Consider the following 23,870-nt stretch of genomic DNA (forward strand, 5'->3'; position numbering starts at 1 on the left):
GGTCTAAATGCAGTTCTTAAATGAAACATCCTCTTCACTCCCTTAAAGATCAACAAGGTGAAAAGAACAATGCAGGAATCAAATGGTATATGAAATTTCTGTTGTGAATAAGAAGAGATGTGATATGTTACAGGTGTAATCTTAAGATTTTTTAGAGAGTGATTAACAGAGCATTATACTAATATCAAGAAAGAAGAATGAATATAATCTTAGTAAAGATGGTTTTAGAACATGATACAAAAGTACAATGGGGTTCAAGTCAGGTTTTTAGAATGGAAATTCAATGGATTAATTGCAGAAAACTTGTAAAGAAAAAGAATAAATTACAAAAATGATATAAACTTAATCATAGATTATTTCTTGTGATCAATGAGTCATCAGTCTAGCAAACAACTAATTGTCAAAAACTATGCTTTAAATTTGGCAGAGAGAGATTTTTTAAACCATGCTTTATTCTAGAATTTTTCTCCAATTGACTCTAAAGTGGCATATATCATTTAGAAATTAATCAGAACAATTAAAACATTTTAAAATGAACATTGCAATCAAATTATATGACTTATTCACATAGTAAGATTTTTTTTATAACATGTAGTAATTATTACATTTTTCTGAACTGATCATCATAACTCTCTGGTTAATTTTTTTAAAGTAATTCTTTATCATTTATTATTATTTCTTTAATTTGAATATCAACATTTTTACAATTTTATTTTAACAACATTAATAGTTTTATTTTAAAAATTACAAAAAACCTTTTTAGAGATCAAGGATTTAATTTATGAAATAATTAACATTTTTTATAATACTGAATATGTCTTCAGCTTTATAATTGAAGCTATTTTAATTTTATATTATTATTTTTAATTCAAAGCTGTTTAAAATTTGCTTTTTTTTTCTTCAAACAAATATATTTAAATGGAAGAAATATTTTAACTATATATACAGAATGTGTTCATATTGGTCTACAACAATTTGGTGGCAATCAACTCGACAGTGGTGGAAACCCTGACAAAGATTATTTTGAAAATTATATATAGAATACTTTTAATCCAGCATTGTTGGGAACAGAGATAATCTGAACTTAGCCATTCAGACATTATTAGCTTTGTATCTTTTTATCAATGAAAATTTTAATCGTTTTTATAAAACAAATTTTGTTAATTTATCAGATTATTTTGTCTGAAAATAAGAAACAGTACTTTTTTGTAAATTTTTAGAACTATTATTCTAAAAATTTACAGACTAATATTTTATATAATCACTGGCTACATGTACCTGATATTCCTCACACTTTTGAGGTGGGATTGGTAAAGTTTGGGTTGGGAGGGAGTGATAAAAACAATGGTCTTAGTAACTAAAATTTACATTTATTGACCTGAGTATTTATGATAATGAAACTGCAAAACACAAAACATTGCTTGGTTTAAGTTAAGGAGGATGGGCTTTAGGGGTGATTGGGGGCTGGAGTTCCCACAGAATTTTTGTAGGGTGTTGAAGAATATTCATGCCAAGTTTAGTATGGATATGTTGAATGATACAATAGACCACTTTATCATACATATCTTGACTTATATATATACAGGATGTCTCAGTGAAATGTTTCAGAACTTCTTAACTGAGACACCCTGTATATATAGTAGATTTTAAATATACAAATTTGAAGAGACTACAAATTTGTATATTTAAAAAAAAAAAATTAAGAAATCAACCAAATAATAAATATTAGTTACTATATTAGTTGTGGGTACCGAGGAGGTAGAATGAAGTCATATCTCCTTTTTGGTCAGCTTACAGGTCAGTGAGACCTACCCAGTTGTCCAGGATGGCTAGTTTTGTTGGTTTAATCGTCCCAAAATGTCAGGATAAATTGTTTTGTCAGGTCAAGTGGAGGAGGAGTAGTAGTGGGGTCGGCGGTAAGGCAAGACTATATTTGAATAAAGACACCATTTAACTTATAAACAAACATTTATTTGAGACAAAAACGACGATTACAACTGCTAAAGTCCTGAAGTTTGCGTTTTTAACATCCTAATATGTGGGGGGGGGATCTGAGAGAGAGTTTACATTAATTTGGATTCATACCTCTTCCTGAGGGTGGACAGTGCGTTGACTCACGGTCGGAGGAACTCTTGGCGAATCTCGTTTGTCACAATGAGGATGGATGTTGCAGGCAGAGCCGTGTTTCTGATCGGGTGAGGCGGAGACGGACCCCGGTCTTTTGTGACACCCCCCTTTTATATCCCTTATCACATTACCCGGTTTCTCCAATCCTCTATCTGAGTGATAAGATTCTGGATGACACATTTCGGGTTCCGTCGAGGAAAGGAAATGCAGCCAGGGAAAGGAAGTGCGATCATCTGCTGATCTCTTGATCTTAACAAAAATTATGAAAGAAGGGGAATAGTGGAAGGGTGTTATTTCCATATATGTCAAGTCTGGCCCTCACATAATTATTAATAAAACTTTAATAATTTCACATGCATCTTAGATTAAATATTATCTTAAATTATAATAAAATTTTGACTATTCATAAAATAAATTTTACATAAATATTTTGGTTTTAAGTTCTGTTGCTGAGTTGGATTTGCTGAGTTGACCATATCTGATTTATATAATAAAACTTTCTTTGGATATGCTCATTCTCAATGTAATAATTTAAATACATTAAATAATTTGAGTAATGTTGGTGAAAAATTAAAGTATATTTTATTTTTATGATTTACATTCTAATAATAATTATAAAGTTAAGTATTAATAAAAGGTTTTCCTATAGTTTTATAAGTGAAGTTAAATAGCATTTTTTTAATATGAATTTTCTTCCTTTTAAAAATACTAATATTAATATGTATGAGCATAATGGTAACTATACATTTAATAAATTCTCTTCAGGTGTTATACATTAACATTTTCACAGGCAGATTTGGTTCTTGTCTGATAGCAGGTTAATCGTGTCAAGTTTATCAAAATATTTATGTAATTTCCTATGAATATATTCATGAAGGATTGTTGTATTTATTTCATTTTAGCATTTAGAATATATTTCTTTATTTTCAATATTTTTTAAAAGTTTTTGTTATATCAGATATGTATGGAAACAAACCAAATAAGCTATTTATCTGATGACATGACATAACCAATGTATCTATCCAGTATTGGCTAAATCACTTTTATATTGGAAGACAAAAAAATAACATGATATAGTATATCCAAATGAGTGATGTAATGAGGGACTATTGTACAATTTTACTGTATTTAACTATAATAATTCATTATACATAACTGAACATTGCTAAGGAAAAGTGTGTTTTTATGATAAAAATTCATTAAATTCACCTAATGATATATATATTGATTTTTAAAAGGATCATTTATTTAAAAATATAAGTTAATATTCTATAATTTCCATTTGTATTATATTTATCCAAGCAATTTTTTCTGTAATATGATCTAACTAGATCATATTACAGAAAAAACACTTGCTAGGAAGTTTAATTATAAATGATTTAAAACACTTTAATTTTATATGTAATTTAATAATATACAATATAAAAATATCAATTGAGATAAAAAGGAAAAACTATACCTAAAGCTTGCCATTAAAGAAAAATAAGTTTAAATTACTGTTTTCTGGTGTTAAAAGCTAATTTAGATTAGAAAATTTTTAAAGATGGTTTCTTTAGTACTTTAATGATTTTTACATTGAAACTTACTTAAAAATTACATCAGAAAAATACTTTAATTTGAAAAAAATATAAATGAATGAAAATGTGTTTCTTCAAATTAAAATGTTTGTTTTTTAATTTAATTTCCAAGAACCATTGTGAAGAAATATTAACGAAAATACTGGAAAAACTGACTTTCAGAAGAATTTTCTTGTCTAATTTTTAATATTTGAAGATGCTAATATTATATAATTTGTGTTAATTATTATATATTTATAAATTAATAATAATAATAAATAAATAAATAAAATAAATAGATATATATATAACTGAAGTTTATTTATATATATATAAACACTTTAGTTAAATATTTTACAGCATTTTTTCTTTCATAGTTTTCTATTTATGATATTTTCAGCTTATGAGTCACTTTCAGAACTGAATAAATTTCAATATTTGTTGCATTTTTAAATTAAAACAGTTTTTTATTTTTTATATATTATATAATGTATAATGACTTTAAACTGAAAGTATTGTGGTAAAGAAATTTATCTGTCTCATAAAAACCTGTAAAACTGATATCTGAAGTAAATGACAGACTTATAAATTTGATAATATGGAATCTATCGAGTTGTATGTAATGAAGCTTGTTATTTAATTGAGTAATTTTTATACTTTTAAAGTATTTGCTACATTTCTTAGCATTTTTGTACTAAACAACTAATTTTAAGTAATAATTAATTTGATCTTTTAAGTTACTACACTATTATAATTTATAATTAACATATATTATATTTATTTTCTTCATTATGTTTATTATTTTAGTAAATATTTATAAAATGAAACAGTTATTAATAAGCTTAAAAATTGTTGTATCATCAATGTAATTTTTAAAATATTTAAAGTATAAAATTATTTAACATTTTATATTCATTAATACATTTAAAAAATGTATTAATGAAGGATACAATTTAAAAAATTTAAAAATTAATGAAGGATTAAATGTTAATAAATTGTTCTTAATAAAATAAAATATAAAATAAAAATTTGCCACTAACCTCCATTTTTAGTACAAGTAGTAATGACCCAGCAAAAATATTTATCTAGTTTTAAAATTGATGCAAAATTCTTAAGAACTAAAATCAGTCTTGCTTGACTTCCTGTTTATTTGTGAGTCTTATCCTGTTTCATTTTGATCAAACGGCTTCCTCTCGGATATTTATTTCATGTGTTTTCAAATATTATACACAGTTTAACAAATGTATTAAAAGTAAATAATGGAATGTTTACTGGTAGATGATCTGTTTAATGATTGTTCTATTTCTAATAATATTTTGTGAGTATTACAATTCTAGTAATAAATCTCATTAATATAATATATAAAGTTATATTTATTGTAATCAGATATATCATTTTTTTATTTAATATTATTTTCTGTGTTTATAATATTTTTACATTTTCTTTAAGAGCGATCTATGATGGAGACGAACATCAAAAATTTATGGACAGGTTGGATGCCCGAATTAAAAATCATGATAAAGATATCGAAAGAATGTGCAATGCTCACTATCAGGGATTTATTGATTCTATTCGAGAACTTCTACAGGTTAGAACACAGGCACAAAAGTTAAAGGTAATTTTTTTACATAATATTTAATGTATAACTATTACTATTATATTATAAATAAATAAATATTAAAAATTTTCTCTATATTTTTATTGATAATGTAATTAACAGCAACCATGTATGTTAGGTTTTAGACCACTGCTATAAAGTAAATATTGTCTTAAAACGAATCAGCTTTTTTCGTTGTCAATGTATGTATCAATAAAAGTCTGAAAACATACTCATTATCATTTATTAAGTGTGAAATGGTGCTAGCACTTATTGCCTGCTTAATAAAAAGCCTAATAAAATATTTTACTTTTGAATAAGTAAAAATAATAAATAAATTTCAAAACTCCTTTAAGACTAAGACAAATCCTGAAAATAATAAACATGTCATATTAACAAAGCATCTTAAGGAAAGTATGCCTGTGCATTTTTTAAGATGAATATCTGGAATAGTATCTCAGTATTTTAATTACTTTAATGTGAAAAATAGAATGACAAATAGGGGAAAGAGAATGAAAAAAAAATTTTTTTCATTCTCTTTTTCTCTCATTAGTTCTAGGCTATCAGTTTCTCAATCTGAAAATTTTTTTTGCAACACAGTCCCTTTTTAGTTAAGAAATTGTAAATTTGCAATTTGTTATTTTATGACATTTTTGCAGTTATAAATAATTTTCTGACAATCTATTTTAGTTATATTATTTTTAAATTTGCTTTAAATGCTTTATTAATTAAAAAAAATGCAGAAACATTTTAATAGATGATGAACTATTTTGGATAAAATAATACTTCTCAATATTAATTATATAGTCAAAAAATTATGATTAACACTTTGACTTCTAATTCAAGCTGTTTTTCTCAAAACAAGCTATAAAATCATCAAAAAACACAATTTTTAGAATAAAATAGAAAATTTGAATTTTCAGTTAAATTAATCTACTGTTATTTACTCATCTTTATTACTTTCCACAGTGTCATAAAATTCTTACATGAGACAAATTAGAAATTGCAAATAAAAATAAGATTACTAAACAATTTAGCATCAAAAATTGTAGATTTATCAAACATTTTTTTAGATACTATAAATATTGCACATGTAATTTATATTGAATTTATTTAACTGCTTTTAAATGCTTTATTTGGTACTTGTTTTTTTTTGTTCAAATTTATTATGCAATTTCTTGTTTGTTCTTACAATGTTAAATAACATTTTCAATGTCAAATGTTAAACTTCCATCATTAGAATTTAGATCTGGTTATTAGGTGAAGTTGAATATTTAATTACATTTCATCAAATGTGAGTTGTTTTTATTTTGATTGAATTTTATGGTATAAGTTAGTTAAATATCGAGCTAAAAGTTCTGGTCTACATCTAGTGATATTTAACTGAAACATTTTGCAATAAAACACTCACAGACATCCTCCATATTTGTTGCAGCAGGTTTCATTTATTTGAAAAAAAACAAATGTTTTTAATCACTTTTAGAGATCTTTATCAGATTGTTATAAGTATTTCATAACTGAATGCTATTATTTGAACAACTTTTTAAAAAAGAACTTTCTGTACATAACATGACAATATTCACATTCAAAAAAAATAATAAAATGTAACATGTGTAACATGTGTAACATAAAATATGATGTAGACATAATTTTAAAATTTTTATTATAACTTTCCATAATACGACTGGAGGTAGATTAGAAAAAATTTTAAATGTGGTAACACACATACAGAGTGACAATAATTAACCCATACAAAGTTTGTAGCAATGCTGCACCTGAACTTTTTTACTGTCACCAATTTACATACTATTGTTTAATTCTGCATGATTTCCTGCCTGTGTAGATGTACTTTCGATGTAATAAGGGTTAGTTCTTTATTTTTTTAAGGATGTCGAACAAACGTTGTGCAATTTTGGAGCTATTCCGGCAAGGAAAGCATCAATGTGAAATTGTTCGTCTGCTCGGTGTTCCAAAAATGAGAGTCTCGGATGCAGTTCGGCGATTCAAGGAACTTGGCCACGATGGTTACCGCTCAGGACATGGAAGAAAGTGCACTGTCAACACGTCTAGGAATCGCAAGATCACCACAAAGCGAGTTGACCGACATGCAAAGGTCTCCATGAGAAAAATTGCTCATGAGATCAGAATCAATCGCGAATTGGTGCGGTTAATGGCGAAAAAGGAACTCGTACTCAAGCCCTACAAGTTCCAAAAGGTTCAGCTCCTCACCAATGAAAACAAGTGTGTGAGACTCCAAAGATCCCATCAACTCAAGCATTGGGCCGCAGGTCGACAATGGGAGTGCATTACCTTCACAGACGAGAAGCTTTTCTCTGTACAACCATCAAAATGACAAGAACTGGTCTGTGGAGGCTCCCGGACTCAGCCATCATCGAACATCACCAAAATCCAATGTTAGTCATGGTTTGGGGTGGAATTTGTGCAAGCAGCAAGACACCCCTTGTTTTCGTCGATCAAGGGGCCAAAATCAATCAAGACATGTACCACCATGACATTCTCGAGGCCGTGGTACTTCTGTGGGCTCAGCAGCATTTTGGCGGTGCAAAATGGACATTTCAGCAGGACTCGGCGCTGACACACAGGGCGAAGAAGACTCAAGAGTGTGCAAGGCTCATTTTCCTGATTTCATCTCGTCTGCGGAATGGCCACCGTACTCACCGAATCTGAACCAAATGGACTACAGTGTGTGGTCCATTTTGGAGGCCAGGACCTGTTCTAAGTGCCACAAAAGTTTGGAGTCGCTGAAGCAATCCTTGCGCTGGGAGTGAGACAAACTGTCTCCAGAGCACGGCCCATTGCCGAGAATTGGGGCTCTGCATTAAGGCAAAAGGAGGCCACTTTGAAACTGGCTTAATATCTGATTAATACATAAAGTATTGTCACTGTTATATGCTGTTGTTTTGCTAATTTTCATTTCTTTAATAAATTTATGATGCAAAAAACTTGTACGGGTTAATTATTGTCATCCTGTATTAATAACTAGTCATTGAGATGACAAAATTTACAATGTTGTGTTAAAGTTTGCCACAATTAGAGGTAACATATCATTGCTTGCAATAGGTTAATGCTTATTCACTATTAATGCAACATCTCGAGTATTGCCTTATAAATTTTGATAGTTTTTTATTCTTAGCTGTTGTACATTGTGAAAGTGCTTAGAATCTTAACCTCATTTTAACATAGGGATACTCTGGGCTCACTTGAAAATTGGACAAAGCAGTGTTACAATTCATTTTTGTGATGTCATGCACATGTTCCCTTATTCTGGTTATTAATGATCTATTAATCAAGTCAGTATAGTTAAGGCATCATTCGAACTTGGTATCTAGTGGAATTTTATTTACACCGGGGGCCCATCTGTTGTCTATAGAGTAGGGTTTGTAAATTTACCAACTTTTTCATTTACTAGTAATTCGGTAAATAAAAAATTTGAATACTGGTAAATTTTTTCTGAAAAATAACATGATAAAGGTAATAAATTTTTGATTTGTGCTTTGCATTTATTTCAAACACAAAATATTGGATAGTAATAAATGTAAACACTAACAAAATATTCCATTTAGTTTTTTAATTGCAAAACAATATTTAAATGTTTTAATAACCAATTTATAAAAATATTAATGAAAAATATAAAAGAAACTATGATATTAAAATGTAAGCATACAAAGATTACTACAAATGTAATAAACATTTTTCTTTTTTAGATTAACATTTTTTTATAAAGCACATTCACAAAAAGCTTAACTTTTCCTGAGGTACTTCGTTTTTAGTTTTATCAACATATTAAGTTTTTCCTTCATAGATAACCCAGCAGTTTACATTGAAGTTTAATTTTGTTATCCAAACCACTTAAGTCAATACTATCACCAGAGTCTGTTTTATTGTATGAGATGCTTTCAATAACATCAGCAATCATTTTTATAATTGTGGCTTTACTGCTTAGATTAAAAATTTCATAATTTTCCTCTTGAAATATTCAAATTAGGGTCTGATAAAGTAGTGTCGCACATCTGAATAGTAAGTTTGTCTTTCCTTTATGCTACATATTAAAGTTTTTTTTCAGTTCAATGATTAAAAATGTGTTTTAGCTACTTAATTCATCTAGCATAAATTTTAACGTAACATTGGCTACATATAAATTACCATTTTCACTGCATAGTGTTTAATCGCCAACTTTATAGGTTACAGGGTTGAGATTATATTAGATAGTAATTCTAATTCTTTGTTATTAAAATCTATGTCCAATTTTAAATCTATCAGACTTTTTTGAACAGCATCTTTAATAAATGAGAATTGTTCTAGTATTCTTAATAAGTTGTTCCACCGAGTCTTACAATCTAAAATTAAAGAAAATTCTTTACCTTTGATTTCTTTCACATATTTCTGTTGTACATCATCATTCTTTGTTGGAGATTTTCTAAAAAGTCTTACTACTTTACATATTTTTGTTATTAAAGAATATAATTCTGAATTTTGTAAAAAGTTTGGTACCAAAGAAATCTTGGTTTATTTCAAAAGTCTCACTATAATTTTTGACATTGTCGTCATTTTCCATATCTGAATTATCAGAATCAATAGTAAGTGATAAATTAGCATTATATAGATTTTCATACTGTTCATTTATTGTGTTCATATTATAAAGAACTTTTATAACTACTAATTATAGTCCATGTGTGAGGCATAACTGATGATTTTTATTAATTAATTTTATTGTTTTCTTCATTACAGCAGCTCTGTCTGACGTTGATATTAAATTTTTTAAATTAAATTAATTTAAATTTTTAATTAATTCTGCACATACCTCAGCAGTTGCAGATCCATGAATATGACTCAAGCCAAGATTCAAAAATTTATCATTTCCATGAACATTAATATTAATATAATGACAATTTTTATTACTAGGTATCCAATCATCTATTGTTAAGCTATATGCTTTATTATCAAGTTTATGTTGTAACATTTTATTCAATACTTCTTGCTTAATTTTATCAGCATATTGCATTACAAGTTTTTGGATGATTTTTGGTGATTTTGGAATGTCTTTATAGCCTTTTCTTTTAATAACATTTGTAAATCTTCAGAAGTACTAAATTTTATAAAAGGAATTCCATCTTTTGCTGACATTTGTGAAAGTACAGCTTCAAGAGATTCATCAGTTTTCTTCTTGAAAAAAAGAAGTAATTTTTAATCATGCATCAATTGCAGTCAAAGCAGATTTGTTGGAAACTTCAGTAATTTCTTGGTTGTTTCTTTTCAATAGATTAATTTTGTATTGGCTCTTGAGATGGCTATGTAATCTACTATTACTTCCACCTGTTGCTTTTATTTGTCTCAGCACTGTTTACACACAGCTACATCTTTTGTTGCTGTATGATTAAAGTAATGCCAGACTAAATTTTTATCCATGGCTACAACAAATAAAAACATTATGGAGAAAAACATGAAAAATTACAATCAATAAATTACTAATAATCAATTTATATACAGTGAAAACTGCTTAGGCGATCACATGCATTCAACGGGCACCTGTCAAAACGGGCAAAAATTTCTGGCACAGAATAGTTTATACATAGTCTTCATATAAGTTACCTGTATAACCACCTGTGTAATGCAACTGCGGGCAGCAATTTTTGGTCCAAAACAACATACAACAACAGTAATAAATGACCATGAATATATCTATTCTAAACTATTGTTCGAACCCATTTCAACATGGCCGACGGTATTACATTTAATTGTATAAATATAAAATTGCAACGTTTTAACAAAAATACTTGTTTACGTTCTTCATCCGTCGTTCGCTCCAGTTGACAGTCCACAATTTCACAAACAGGGAGGAACATAAACAAGTATTTTTGTTAAAACGTTGCAATTTTATATTTATACAATTAAATGTAATACCGTCAGCCATGTTTTATATTTATTTTTACTTGAGGAAAATTTTACTTTTTCTGAACAATGCCACCTGCCATCCCCAAGATTTCACTTTCGAATGTTGAATTGAAATTTCTTCCGCCCAACACTATGAGCCACCTTCAACCATTAGATCAGGGCATAATCAGTGGCTTTTTTCCTGATGCTGCAGATGCTCTGGATGCTGAAAATATTTTAGAAGCAGAACTTCAAGAGCTTTGTACTGCTGCACAAATTAACAACATTGTAGCTATTGAAGATGTTCAATGCTTTGAAGATTTGGATGATAACTGGGAGGATCAACTTATGGTTGGGGTAAAGACTAATCAACGACCGTCACAAACAACAGAAGACAATGACGATGATGATGATAGTGAAGAAGAACAGTGATGTTCGTATTGAACCTTTTCTACTATCAGAGACGCTTTTCACAATTTCAAGATTGAAATCAACGTTCATCAATCTTGAAAGACCGTGTCTTTTGGAAAGCATAGATTTAATTGAAAACAAGCTTGAGGAAGTTATCCTAAAGCAAAAGTTAAAACTGGTTAGACAGACTAAGGTAATTGAATTTTTTAATATGCACATGTAAATATGTATTGTCTAGCCTATACATGTAAATTTAATTTATTAAATTTTCTGTTCTAAATTGCTTTAAAACAGTGTTGTATCTTACACAAATTTAAATACAGGTACAGTACAGGAGGGTCTAATGATGTGTTCACTTGTTCATAATCGATCAGCGTACTGTCAATTTATCGTACTGTAGCCCTACAGTATTTTTCTTGACGTATAAAATATTGTACATGATACAATTAATCGGCTGATCTCGTCATGTAATAAAATTTATTTAATTAATTTATTTATTTTTGAAGCTCATATACAGTATATGTGCGATAAGTAGTTCAGCCTACCTTATTTCCACGATATTTTTAGAAAAGTAATATCCAAGTAATTTTCACATGCAAAATATTCAAAAAAACAATAAATGCATTAACACAAATCAGTTTTACAGGCAACCTTCCTTTTTTGATTCTGCGATTGTCATTGGACAATCATCATGTAATGAAATTGTATTATGACAAAAAATAATGAAATAGTTTTATTATTAATTAATAATTTTTCTTATTGTACTTAAGAAAATATTAAATATTAAAAAAATACAGTATTTTTAAAGTTAAAATAAGATTAAACTAACAAAAACCAAAACCAAAGTGATGGAGAGATACAATGCGCTTGTATATCGAAGACATAATACACATAACTGAGGAGCAAACAAACTTGAATTAAGAGAAACAACTTGAATTAATTATCTCGGAAAAAAGAAAATGTGCATTATAATTGAGAAAATGCAAGTACTGTATTAATCTTTAAAATATTGGTATTAAATCTGTCATAAAATCATGATGACTCCTGTAAATCGAGTTATCCAATAAGAAAAAACAATACCAATATAGCTCTATCATTGAAAAAATCGCTTATAAATGCTCACCTCGAGTTTTGTTTAGTAGAAATGGCTAAAAAGTGTGCAAAATACGTACAGAAATATGGTATTACAGCACTACCTGTATTGGACGACCACCTGTCTAAAAGACCATTTTTGAAGGAACCGTGGGTGGTTGCCATAGACAGGTTTTACTGTATATAATTCATAGAAAAGCAATATAAAATAATAAAATAACAAAATATAAAAACAATATAAAATAATAAAATAACAAAATATAAAAACAATATAAAATAATAAAATAAAATATAAAAACAATAAAAAATTGTTAATACATTTCAACATGTTTCAATTCAATTTAAATTTTAATGTTACATTTTTAATATTGTGTAGATGAATAAAAAGAAAACAACTCTCGCAAAAGTAAAAATTATAATTACTGTATATCTCAGCGGATAAGATGATAGATGAACCATAAAAAATGGCCCCAAAATCCGGGGTCGTCTTATAGGACAGATACAAAACAATTAGATTGAAATTTATATAAATTAAAACCATTATAAAAAGACAGACAAACCGTAACTATTTACTAGAAGAGAGTATGATATTTGCACAAAATACAATAACCCATATAATGTTTTTGTAAATAGTCAACGTCATTACCCGAATGCCCGAATTAGTGCGAATGTTTGCAAAAATCACCAGATGCAAGAAAATAAAATTTGTTCATTCGAAAAATTACAAATAGGACATAATTCCATATACGCTATACAGTATTATTATCCAGATAATGATTGCTGATCTCAACTAAAATCATAGGCTGTTGATAGTTTGGGGGTTGTCTTATAGGACCAATATGTGCTAAAACTACAAACTTCGACGAAAATTTATACATCATCATATCTGAAAGTCGTCTTATCCGCCGAGATATACGGTAATATGATCAATAGGGTGATTCCCATGCCAAATATTGTATTCTAAACTGAAGAAAAACACTGAGATTGGCATTATACTTAGTGTGTCTTTTTATTGCAAGCACTTTCGACGCACTTATGGACATCATCATCAGGCTAAAACGAAACTTAGTGAGAAATCAAATGGAAATTATCCAACAAAATCAGAACGCTTAACAATTTGAATTAAAAACTTCTTTCCAAACCGTTAGGAACACGCATCAAATGTTCAAAAGTGTTCGAACTTGAATGAACGGCAAACTCTGTGATAGGCGAAGCGGCGCATGCGTGGATCTAGGCTCACGCTATACATTTGAGCAGAGAACGTTCAATTCACTGCCCGCAGCTCTATTTACATTATGTTGACGACATTCTGATAGCATGGGAAGACACAGACAAGACTTTCCTCATTTTTATGCAGCAACTTTCAAGAGTTTATCCTTCCATCAATTTTACATGGGAGAAAGAAAATGACGCTGCAATAACATTCTTAGATTTACACATACGTAAAGCTCCTGAAGGACCACAAATCTAATTTAGCACCACATATTATCAGGCAGAGCAGAGGCTTTCCAGCCCTCACGATATGTCAATGCCACCATTGCCGCCCTCATCAAAAGGGCATTCTTAATACCATCTTCGCAAGTGCTGATAGACATCGAATTAGACAACATCTGTTTGGTGGTACACACTGCAGGTTTTCCACGTGCCAAGTTTACGTATGTGCTTAGTATGGTAAAATCTCTGTTTCCAAGTACTACGCTATACAGTAAGAGGGAATTATCTGTGGCCCAAACATCATTGCCATACCTTGGACCCCTCTCCATCTGAATTTGCCGCATTTTCAAGCAGGAACAACCTTGTCCTACCACTATCCCCACTTCCAAATCTATGCAAACTCATTTGCAATGATAGGGACAAGTTTTCCATTCTCGAAAAGTCGGGCGTCTATGCCATTCCAATGGAGAATCGTACCACGGGAGAAAACATGCAGTATATCGGGGCCACTACCAGAATGCTTGCCAGCTGACTTGCGGAGCACCAGGATGATGTTATGAGGGAAGACACACTACAGAGCTATCAAGAAAGGTTATAGAGCAGAGTTACAACCCACTGTGGTCCCAGTCAGTTATGCTCAGAAACTGTAATAATCGGAAAATCGTTTTCATATGGTAGTCTCTACTAACCACCACCTTGGAGGCATGCAACTTTCCCACTCTTGACCTACCCAGTGTATGGGTCATGCTGTACAAGCGATTAAACAATGATAAACATCCTACAGCAAATGTATAGTGTGAGCCTAGATCCACGCATGTGCTGCTTCGCCTATCACGGAGTTTGCCATTCATTCAAGTTTGAACACTTTTGAACATTTGATGTGTGTTCCTAATGGTTTGGAAAGAAGTTTTTAATTCAAATTGTTAAGCGTTCTGATTTTGTTGGATAATTTCCATTCGATTTCTCACTAAGTTTCGTTTTCGCCTGATGACAAAGTCCATAAGTGTGTCGAAAGTGCTTACGATAAAAGGGCACACTAAGTATAAGGCCGATCTCAGTGTTTTTCTTCAATTTAGATTATAATTAACATGTATTATGTACTTATTTAGGTTTTATTTTTAATACTGTTTTTAATATAAACACAATTCAGTACAGTAAACAACAGTACAAAAACTGTATAATAAAAGCACACAAAAATAATAGAACTCCTGCATTGCTGAATACAAATCTGTATATTAATATGATTTTTTACACTTTTTACATTTGTAGAACTTTCTACCACTTCATAATGTACAATGCATATCATATGTCAACAAAAATAATATGACACTGTGTGTGTTATGTCTATGCTGGTGCTAGCCATAAAGCATCAGAGTAGATAGTATGGCACAGATAATGTATATAAAAACTTCAAATTCAGATTTTTTATTTACTGAATTACTGGTAAAAAATTCTAATATACCGGTAAAAATTTTGAAGGTATATTTGGCTCTTGAGATGGCTACATAATCCACTAGTACTTTCATCTGCTGCTTTTATTTGTCTAGAGCACTGTTTACGCACAGCTACATCTTTTGTTGGTATACAATTAAAGTAATACCAGTAAATTGGTTTATTGGTATTACTTTAATCATATCACTATAGTAGGGATTAATTGTATCTATAGTAGGACCTACTATAGTCATTTCCATATGTTAGTAAATGAAAGACTGGTTTCATTTATATGCAGTATCTTTGTTTACCTCCCTAGCTATTCTAGAGTATACTTTGTGTACCCTTGGGTTGTTGTACTCCAGGATTAGGTATGTCTAATCTTGGGTTATAAGCTGATTATCCATGCATGTATTGTTGACTATATTCATTTCTATATTTCTAATTAATTTTGTGATGAGCCTCATACTGTAGCCATGCTTTGTAGCTATGTTTTTAATAAAGTATTTCTCATGTGCCATATGTTTGTGTGAGCAGTGGGTGTGAGCATACTTTATAAGCATTTTAAATGCTGCTATGTTATAGCTTTTAAAGTCATTAGAGTTTGATGGAATGAAAAAAGGTTGGTATTATGATAAACTGCAGACCCTTCTATTGCATAGTTTGATCTCTACATCCAAGTAATGGTGTTCTAACTTAAGACTTAAACCATATTTGTTGTTGTTAAAAGCTTGTACTAGCTCCCTGGTATTAGGCTTAGTTTTCCACATAATTAAAATATCATAATTAAAATATATCTAGTGTATATTAGTACGATGGGTAGAAATTTTTTTAAGATTTGTTGTTCATAAACAGATGACCAATTCACATAAATCCAAGGCTATACATCAGAACTCCATTTACTGAACTCCTCGGTTCTGTAAATGTGTGAATTATGCATTCTGGTTAAAAGGAGAATGAGTAACTATAGTAAGTGTCCTAGGTCAAGGATATGCTTATGATATTTGCATACATTATGTGTATATTGCAAAAGGAAATTTCTTAATGTACAAAAGCACTGTTCAAGTTTGATGCAGGAGTACATTGACACAAAATCTAATACCATGAGATTTAGATTAGAGGTACCTCTTCACCTGTTAGTTTAATGGCCTTTAACCTAGATATTAGATCATTCAGATTGGATAAGGTGCAAGGTTAAATCTAATTATTTTCTGTGTTTTAAATTAGTGATATTAGAGAGAGAGAGATTTTTTATTGATTTTAGATAAAGTATTCTGATCTCATAAACTATCAATTTTTATCATTAATATTATGATAAATGCTATAATAATAAAAATAATAATATAAAGTGACAATAACTATATTTTGCATTAACAGAATGAAGTATTGCAAACAGATAAAGAAGTACAAGATTCAAGTCTAAAAGTTTTACAGAAAGCAGAGGAATTGATAAAATATAGAAAAGTTCAGTATAATATAGCTTGTGCAATAGAAAGTTTAGGTCTCTGTCAACCTGTTTTAGAAATGTATGCAAAACTTTCTCAACAGATGAAAGAAAAAAGGTATAAAGATTATTTTAATATAAGTTCTAAAATAAACTTTCATAATAATAATAATTTTAAATAGCTCCAAATTAACATTCCAATTTACAAATTATCTTGAAAACTGCATAAGGAAATTGAAAGTGCTAATATTTTTGAGTGGGATATTTATTTTCAGGCATTTTTGACATTGTTGAAGAACAGTGTCTTCATTTTAAAATAGATTTTTAAGTTCCTTAAACAATTTAAAAATAAGATTTATTTATTTCATAAACATATTAAATGTTTTTTAATTGGATAAGAACTGATATTATTTAATTTGAACAATTTATATGTATACAGAAGTTCATTTGAATTTTTAATTAATTAAAAAATGGAATTTTTATATAAGGTGCATTGCAAAAGTTTAGGTTCACTTTATTCAGTTAAGCAAACACATCTAAAGGAACCAACACATACATTTATTTGTGTAGATAGCTGAAACATGTAAAAATAATACATCATTATTAAACTAGCATATTATTAGACAACTGTAAATGTATAAACACACAAAGTGAGATAATCCATGTGTTGTAAAAGTTTAGTTCCATCGTGTAGAATTACACATTGTTGTCCCAGAACCCCTTTTTTTGCACCCCAATGTCAAAACTGTGATGAGTCATGCTGTCTACAAGTTGCTGGAGCACATCTTGACTTATCTCATCCCATGCAGAGGTAATGGCTGTCCACAGTTCTTCAACAGTTGGAAAACTGACATTCGTTGACGTATGCTTTCCTAGTGAGGATTCCTCAGAGGTTCTCCATGGGGTTAAGGTCAGGGGAATTAGCAGGCCACTCCATTACATGCACACCATTGTCTAAGAACCACTCCCATGTAGTGTGCTACATGGATTAGTGCGTTGTCCTGTTGGAATGTCCAGAATGGTCCTCCAACCCTCTCTCCAAATGCCATGAGGTGCACTTCCAACAGTTCCTGGCCTTCATACACCCACTCGGAAATGCGATGTTAGTCTTTCCATTGTATATGAATCCGACTCAGACTATTACTAATCCTCTTCTTATTTAGCATATGGAAAAGATCCTCTCATTCTTTCTGATGTCATGCCAGTAGTAGTACTAGCCATCAGGGCCATCTAAATTAATTTTTTTTGTTGCTGAATGCTACTCATCTCCATTCTATACTCCAACGTCAATGTTCTGTAGCCCATTTTACCCATGCCATCTTATGGGCTAGTGTTAATCTGGGCAGACTTTTCTTCTTGTACAGCAGTTGTTCATTACTCCTTGCAGCTCTTGATAGGACTGACTTATGAATGTTAACCATTGGATGACATGCCGACTGTCTGAATGATGATCCTGATTATATTACGGTGTTTATGACCCATTGAAGTTGATGTTCACTGAGTGCCCATGGACATCCTAAACAGGATTTTTGGTTGTACTCCTCTTGGTTATGTACATAATTGTTCATCATGTTATGTGACTGATTAATCTTTTTTGCTATGGCCCTGTTGGACAGCCCTTGCTGCTTTAATGCATCAATCTTGCCCCTCTCATAGATGAATAACACCTTGCCACAGCCCATGTTTCCATAAACGTTATATCAAGCAAATTACACAACTAAAAGTTGCAGCAGTATGACAATTTCACTCTTAACATGCATGAAATAGTTTATAATGTTTAACTTGCAAGTTCATACTGTTATTTCTCCTGGGAATGTGGTGGAACTAAACTTTTGCAACACATAGAGTGTTTATACATTTACAGTCATCTAATAATATGCTAGTTTAATGATGTCGTATTATTTTTACATGTTTCTGCTACCCACAAGAATGAATGTATGTATTGGTTTCTTCAGATGTGTTTGTGTTGTGTTTGCTTAACTGAATGGAGTGGACCTAAACTTTTGCAATGCACCTTAACTATCTTCTCAATAAATATTAATAGAAATTAGTTTGTACTTATTTAAATGTTATGAAATTAGAAACATATTGTAAGGAACATATTTTATTGTGAAATTTCTCTAATTTATTTACATTGGGATTAGAAAATTAAATGAAACATGACTTATTACACAATACATAATGATTTTAAAGGAATGTAATTTGTATTTAAATTTAGAAAAACATGAAATATATAATATTGTACATTTATGTAAAGAATTGTTATCTTATGTTTTTTTATCAGATATTATCCAGCTCTGAAGACATTAGAACAATTAGAACATACATTTCTTCCAAGAGTTTCTAGGTACCGATTTGCTCATACTATGAGATCTACAATACCTCGTCACAGGGAGCATATTAAAGAAGCTTCTATATCAGATTTGAAAGACTTTTTGGAAAACATTAGAGAAGAATCTGCAAGTATTGGAGAATTAGCTATGAGACATGTAATATACTTTTTCTATTATTATTATTATTATTATATATTTTTTTAATGTCCTAATCTTAGCATATTAAAATTATGGACAGAAATAAAAATATTATATATTAAATTGTAGACAGCTGAACAACAAAATATAGAAGTAGTTCTAATAAGAAAAAAAAAGAAACGCAAGGCACCTCCACCACCAAATCCTTTTACAGGAGAAGTAGAAGTAGAATTAGAAGAAGAAGCAGATAGCTCAAATTTTGATGGAAAAGAAAGTGCTCAAGACAAAGTTGATTTTTCTCCTGTTTATCGCTGTCTTCACATATATTCAGTTTTAGTAAGTTTTATTTAAATTAATGTATTTCATAATATGTTTTCTTGGATTAATTCTTTATGAGCAAAATGTCTTTACTAATTTGCATAAATAACTTTTCTGGAAAGTTAAAATATAAAAATTATATTTAGACTTTTTTTCTAGTAAATTGATATCATTAAAAGTTTGAATTTTTTTTTTTTTTTAGGGAGCACGAGAAACCTTTGAAATGTATTATAGACAACAAAGGAAGCATCAAGCTCGCTTAGCCTTTCAACCTCCAACAAATATGGTATATGATTTTGTAAAAAAAAAGTAGATAAAAGTAGTTTTCTTTTAATTTTTTTAAATTGATGTTGTCGTCATTGTTGTCATTGTAAAAATTTACTGGAATTATTTAAACATTTTGTTTAATTTACAAAATTTTAAATTATTTTATGAACTAAAATAATAAATAAATATAAATGTGTAATTGCAATGATGAATTAATAGTGTATCCTCACCATAGTTAAAGCTGTTAGGGAGTTTGAGGAGACATCTTGTTCTCAATATCAGCAAATTTTGCTGAATAGCACAGTTACACTACCAAAAAACAATATAATATTTTTAGGAATTAAGAGAAATACAGCAGAATAATGAAGGCATGAGGAATGGAGGAAAGCAGCCTTCTTGACTGGCATTTTGTATTTAACTATTGCTATCAGTTGACAAAATCAGCTCCCACACCCCAATGATAAACATCTAAATATGGTCCCGATTCTCATTGCCATTATATACAGGATGATCATAAAGTCTCACTGATTACAAACATTTATTGCACAAAAATTGTTAGATAAAAATATGCCGTTTGTAGCATAATTTAGACTGATTTGTAGAGTGTTTTTTTTTTTTTTTTTTTTTTTTTGTTGTTGTAATATTGTACATACTGAATAGGTGGCACTGCAACTACCGGTATCAAAGTAGCATCTTTTCAGGACAAATTTCAATGTATTGTGTGTTTAAAGAAACAATCATTGATTATGGTTCAATGATTTTGTAAAGTATGAATAACAAGTTCAAAACAGAGTATGGACAAGGGCCACTAGATGTGAAAAGCATTAAAGATTGATGACATAGAGTTTGAAAAGATGATAGTGTTGGTGGGGGACTTGAAAAGAAATGAGAGCCAAGTGTGAATGAAGAGACTGTTAGTTTCGTGTGTAAAGTTTCTAACACAGTTCCTGCAAAACCAGTGAATGGATTTGTGGGTATTATGTTTCTGCACATCCACTCAATGTTAAAGAATATTAAATTGATAGGTTATGTTTTTGGTTATTCAATCGTAACATCATATGTTTTTTTCTTATAATTATAAGTTTTTATTAGAATTTTTAAAAAGTCAATATTTAATAGAAAATCACTATTAGTTTATGAAAATTTAAATTGTATAAACTATAATTAATCATTTATTGAAGTTAATAAAGAATTTGTTTTATTAAATGTAAATTAAATAAGTGTTCCTTTAATTTTTATTAAATATATTTCTATAAATGTATTTTCTTCTTAGCATGAAACTATTGATGGTTATAAAGAATATTTCTGTGGAATAGTAGGGTAAGTAATATAATATGTTTTTATATATTTTGAATTGTAAAATTGTACAATTTAATATTATCTGAGTTTAAGATTAAAAGATTAAATTGAATATAATTAAATATCCAGATTCATAAAAAAATTTGATACATATAAATTCAATCATGCAATTAATCATCAAAACACTTTTAAACCATTTTATATTAAAAATTGTAAGTAATATTTTGAGTAATAGATCAAATAGATCAATAGATATAATCATTAAGATATTTTACTTGCTTACATTTTTGCCATTTTCATCTGATTTAAAAAAGGAAGAATGTAAATTATAGTTAAAAAAAATTGCAATTGAGTTAACTGCATGTAAAACTATTAATTTTTATTCATGATCTTTATCCTTATGTGAAAATAATGAATTATATTTTTGTTGTCTTTTTTAATTTTTATAAATTTATCACAATTCAGAAAACATTTTTTTTTTTTGTTTTATCGTAAGGATTTAGTATAGATATGCTAAGTTACTGTTTTAAATATTAGAAATTATTATAATTATCATCTTGTACTACATGTTTGGAGTTAATAAATTATTTAAAGAAATGTCAGGAAATTATATGATTGTAGAGTTTAATTCAGATTCTGTATTTTTTTGTATTAAGAATTTGTTTTTATATTGATTTGATGATGTTATGCAATACAGTCACACCTGTTTTATGCGGAGATAGGACCGCCATTAAAAAAAACGCATAAAAGAAATCTCACGAAACTTCACGAATGGCTGTAAATAATAGTTTTCGCGACACAATTTAAAAATATTTTTTTATGCGGTCAACAGGGACCGCATAAAAAAAGTCTCACATAGAAAATAACTCAAAACCGTACGAAATAGAATTTATTGACAACAGATGTCAGCACTTGACTGCATCGTCTGGTCTATCGTCTGTTTTACATATTTTTGTCCAGGTGGTGTTTTGTTGACTTAAAAAGTAAATTATTTCATTTTTCGCATATTCATGCAATAATATTACTGTAATAAGTGCATTTATGCTATAATAAGTTTATTTAGCTATAATAAGTCAACGTAAGACATGACGAATCGCACGAGACTAGTCGCCAACTATACCGCCACAAATTGTAGAGTTTAATTCAGATTCTGTATTTTTTTGTATTAAGAATTTGTTTTTATATTGATTTGATGATGTTATGCAATACTTACACTTGAACTAAAATATGATGCAAAAATTACTTTAAATTTTTGTTTTCTGTTTCTTGGTTTATTGTTCTTTTCTCTTAACATATTGAGTTGTTTGGAAAGTAATTTCGTTTTTTCCATAGAAAAATAAATGCAATATTCTTATAATAAATAAATATTTTATTGAATTATATATTGACCATTTTGGTCAAATACCTATTGTCATTGTTTCTGGTAGTAGCATGATTTCACATTCATAAAAATTTTGATCGTTGTTTACAAAAAACTGATCCAAGTGATTTTTGGCATTGTCATTTCAAGTAAATGTCTTAGTTAAAAAAAATTTGTATAGACCGGAACAAGTAATAATCTGAGTGTGCCCAATCTGGCGAATATGGTTGGTGTGATAACACATCCCATCTAAGCTATAACAGTTTCTGACGAGTTACCAAACTTGTGTAAAATTTGGCATTATCATGGTAAAACACTACACTTTGTTTGTTAATCAATTCTGGCCTTTTCTGTTTGATGATATTACTCAATTTGTTTACTCGATGGCAGTACTTTTGAATCAATTGTTAAATTGTCTGGTAAAAGCTCAAAACAAAATTTCTTTAAAATCCAACCATAGAGAGAGAGCATCTCTCTTTAATAACATGTGGAACCCATATATTGAGCTTTGAAATGAAACCAATTCATTTTAAGTAATAATAAATGGTTAAATTTTACAGATTTAATCTCTTAGTAACTTCACGTGTTGTTATACGGCAGATTGCTTCAATCAGTACCTTTATTTTGTTTTTGTTGGCTTCAAATGGCCATCCAGAATGTGGTGTATCTTCGTTATTAAAATTGCCAGAATGCAATTTTGTAAACCAGTTTTGGCACTGTCTTTCTCTCAACACATCTTCTCCAAACCTGTACCATAATTTTTTTCTTGTTTGAACAGCATTTTGATTTTTTAGTTATAAAAAAGCAAAATATGCTGAAAATGATGCTTTCGATTTTCCATATTTGATGGGTCACCGAAAAAAAACAATTGTACAAAATCAAACAAAATTTTTTACAAATAAGCCTTAAAATGTTAGCTGTCGAAGTGTATAATGAAAATGTGGTTTAAAATAAAATTGGCTGCTAAAAATTAGGGTTTCTCAAATGGGATCCCAGTTGTTTTTTAAGGCCGCGACTCCACTAGCCGTAAAAGGGCCATAAAACCCCTCACCGTAAAAGCTTTTACGACCTGCTCAGGCGTAAAATATCATGGTCACGTGATTAAAAGCTTTTACGGTGAGGGGTTTTACGGTCCTTTTACGGCTAGTGGAGTCGCGGCCTAACCCGGGAA

At 29.5% G+C, this 23,870-nt stretch overlaps 1 protein-coding gene across 3 annotated transcripts in view; it reads left to right on the forward strand.

The window, feature by feature from the left end:
• The window catches only part of Sec15 (exocyst complex component Sec15), a 59,698-nt gene that overhangs the window by 17,063 nt on the left and 18,765 nt on the right, over positions 1-23,870 (forward strand). For 2 of the 3 annotated variants that reach the window (XM_067269646.1, XM_067269647.1), the window contains exons 2-7: positions 5,133-5,298; positions 16,918-17,102; positions 19,269-19,473; positions 19,585-19,791; positions 19,976-20,059; positions 21,314-21,360. In XM_067269646.1, coding sequence (XP_067125747.1) covers positions 5,133-5,298; positions 16,918-17,102; positions 19,269-19,473; positions 19,585-19,791; positions 19,976-20,059; positions 21,314-21,360 — 894 coding nt within the window. Of the gene's footprint in view, positions 1-4,862; positions 5,002-5,132; positions 5,299-16,917; positions 17,103-19,268; positions 19,474-19,584; positions 19,792-19,975; positions 20,060-21,313; positions 21,361-23,870 lie in introns of those variants that run through there. The other variant, XM_067269648.1, reaches the window with a different exon arrangement.

The sequence above is a fragment of the Centruroides vittatus genome, unplaced genomic scaffold, assembly GCF_030686945.1.
Source record: "Centruroides vittatus isolate TY-2023 unplaced genomic scaffold, ASM3068694v2 contig_355, whole genome shotgun sequence".
Classification (NCBI taxonomy): domain Eukaryota; kingdom Metazoa; phylum Arthropoda; class Arachnida; order Scorpiones; family Buthidae; genus Centruroides; species Centruroides vittatus.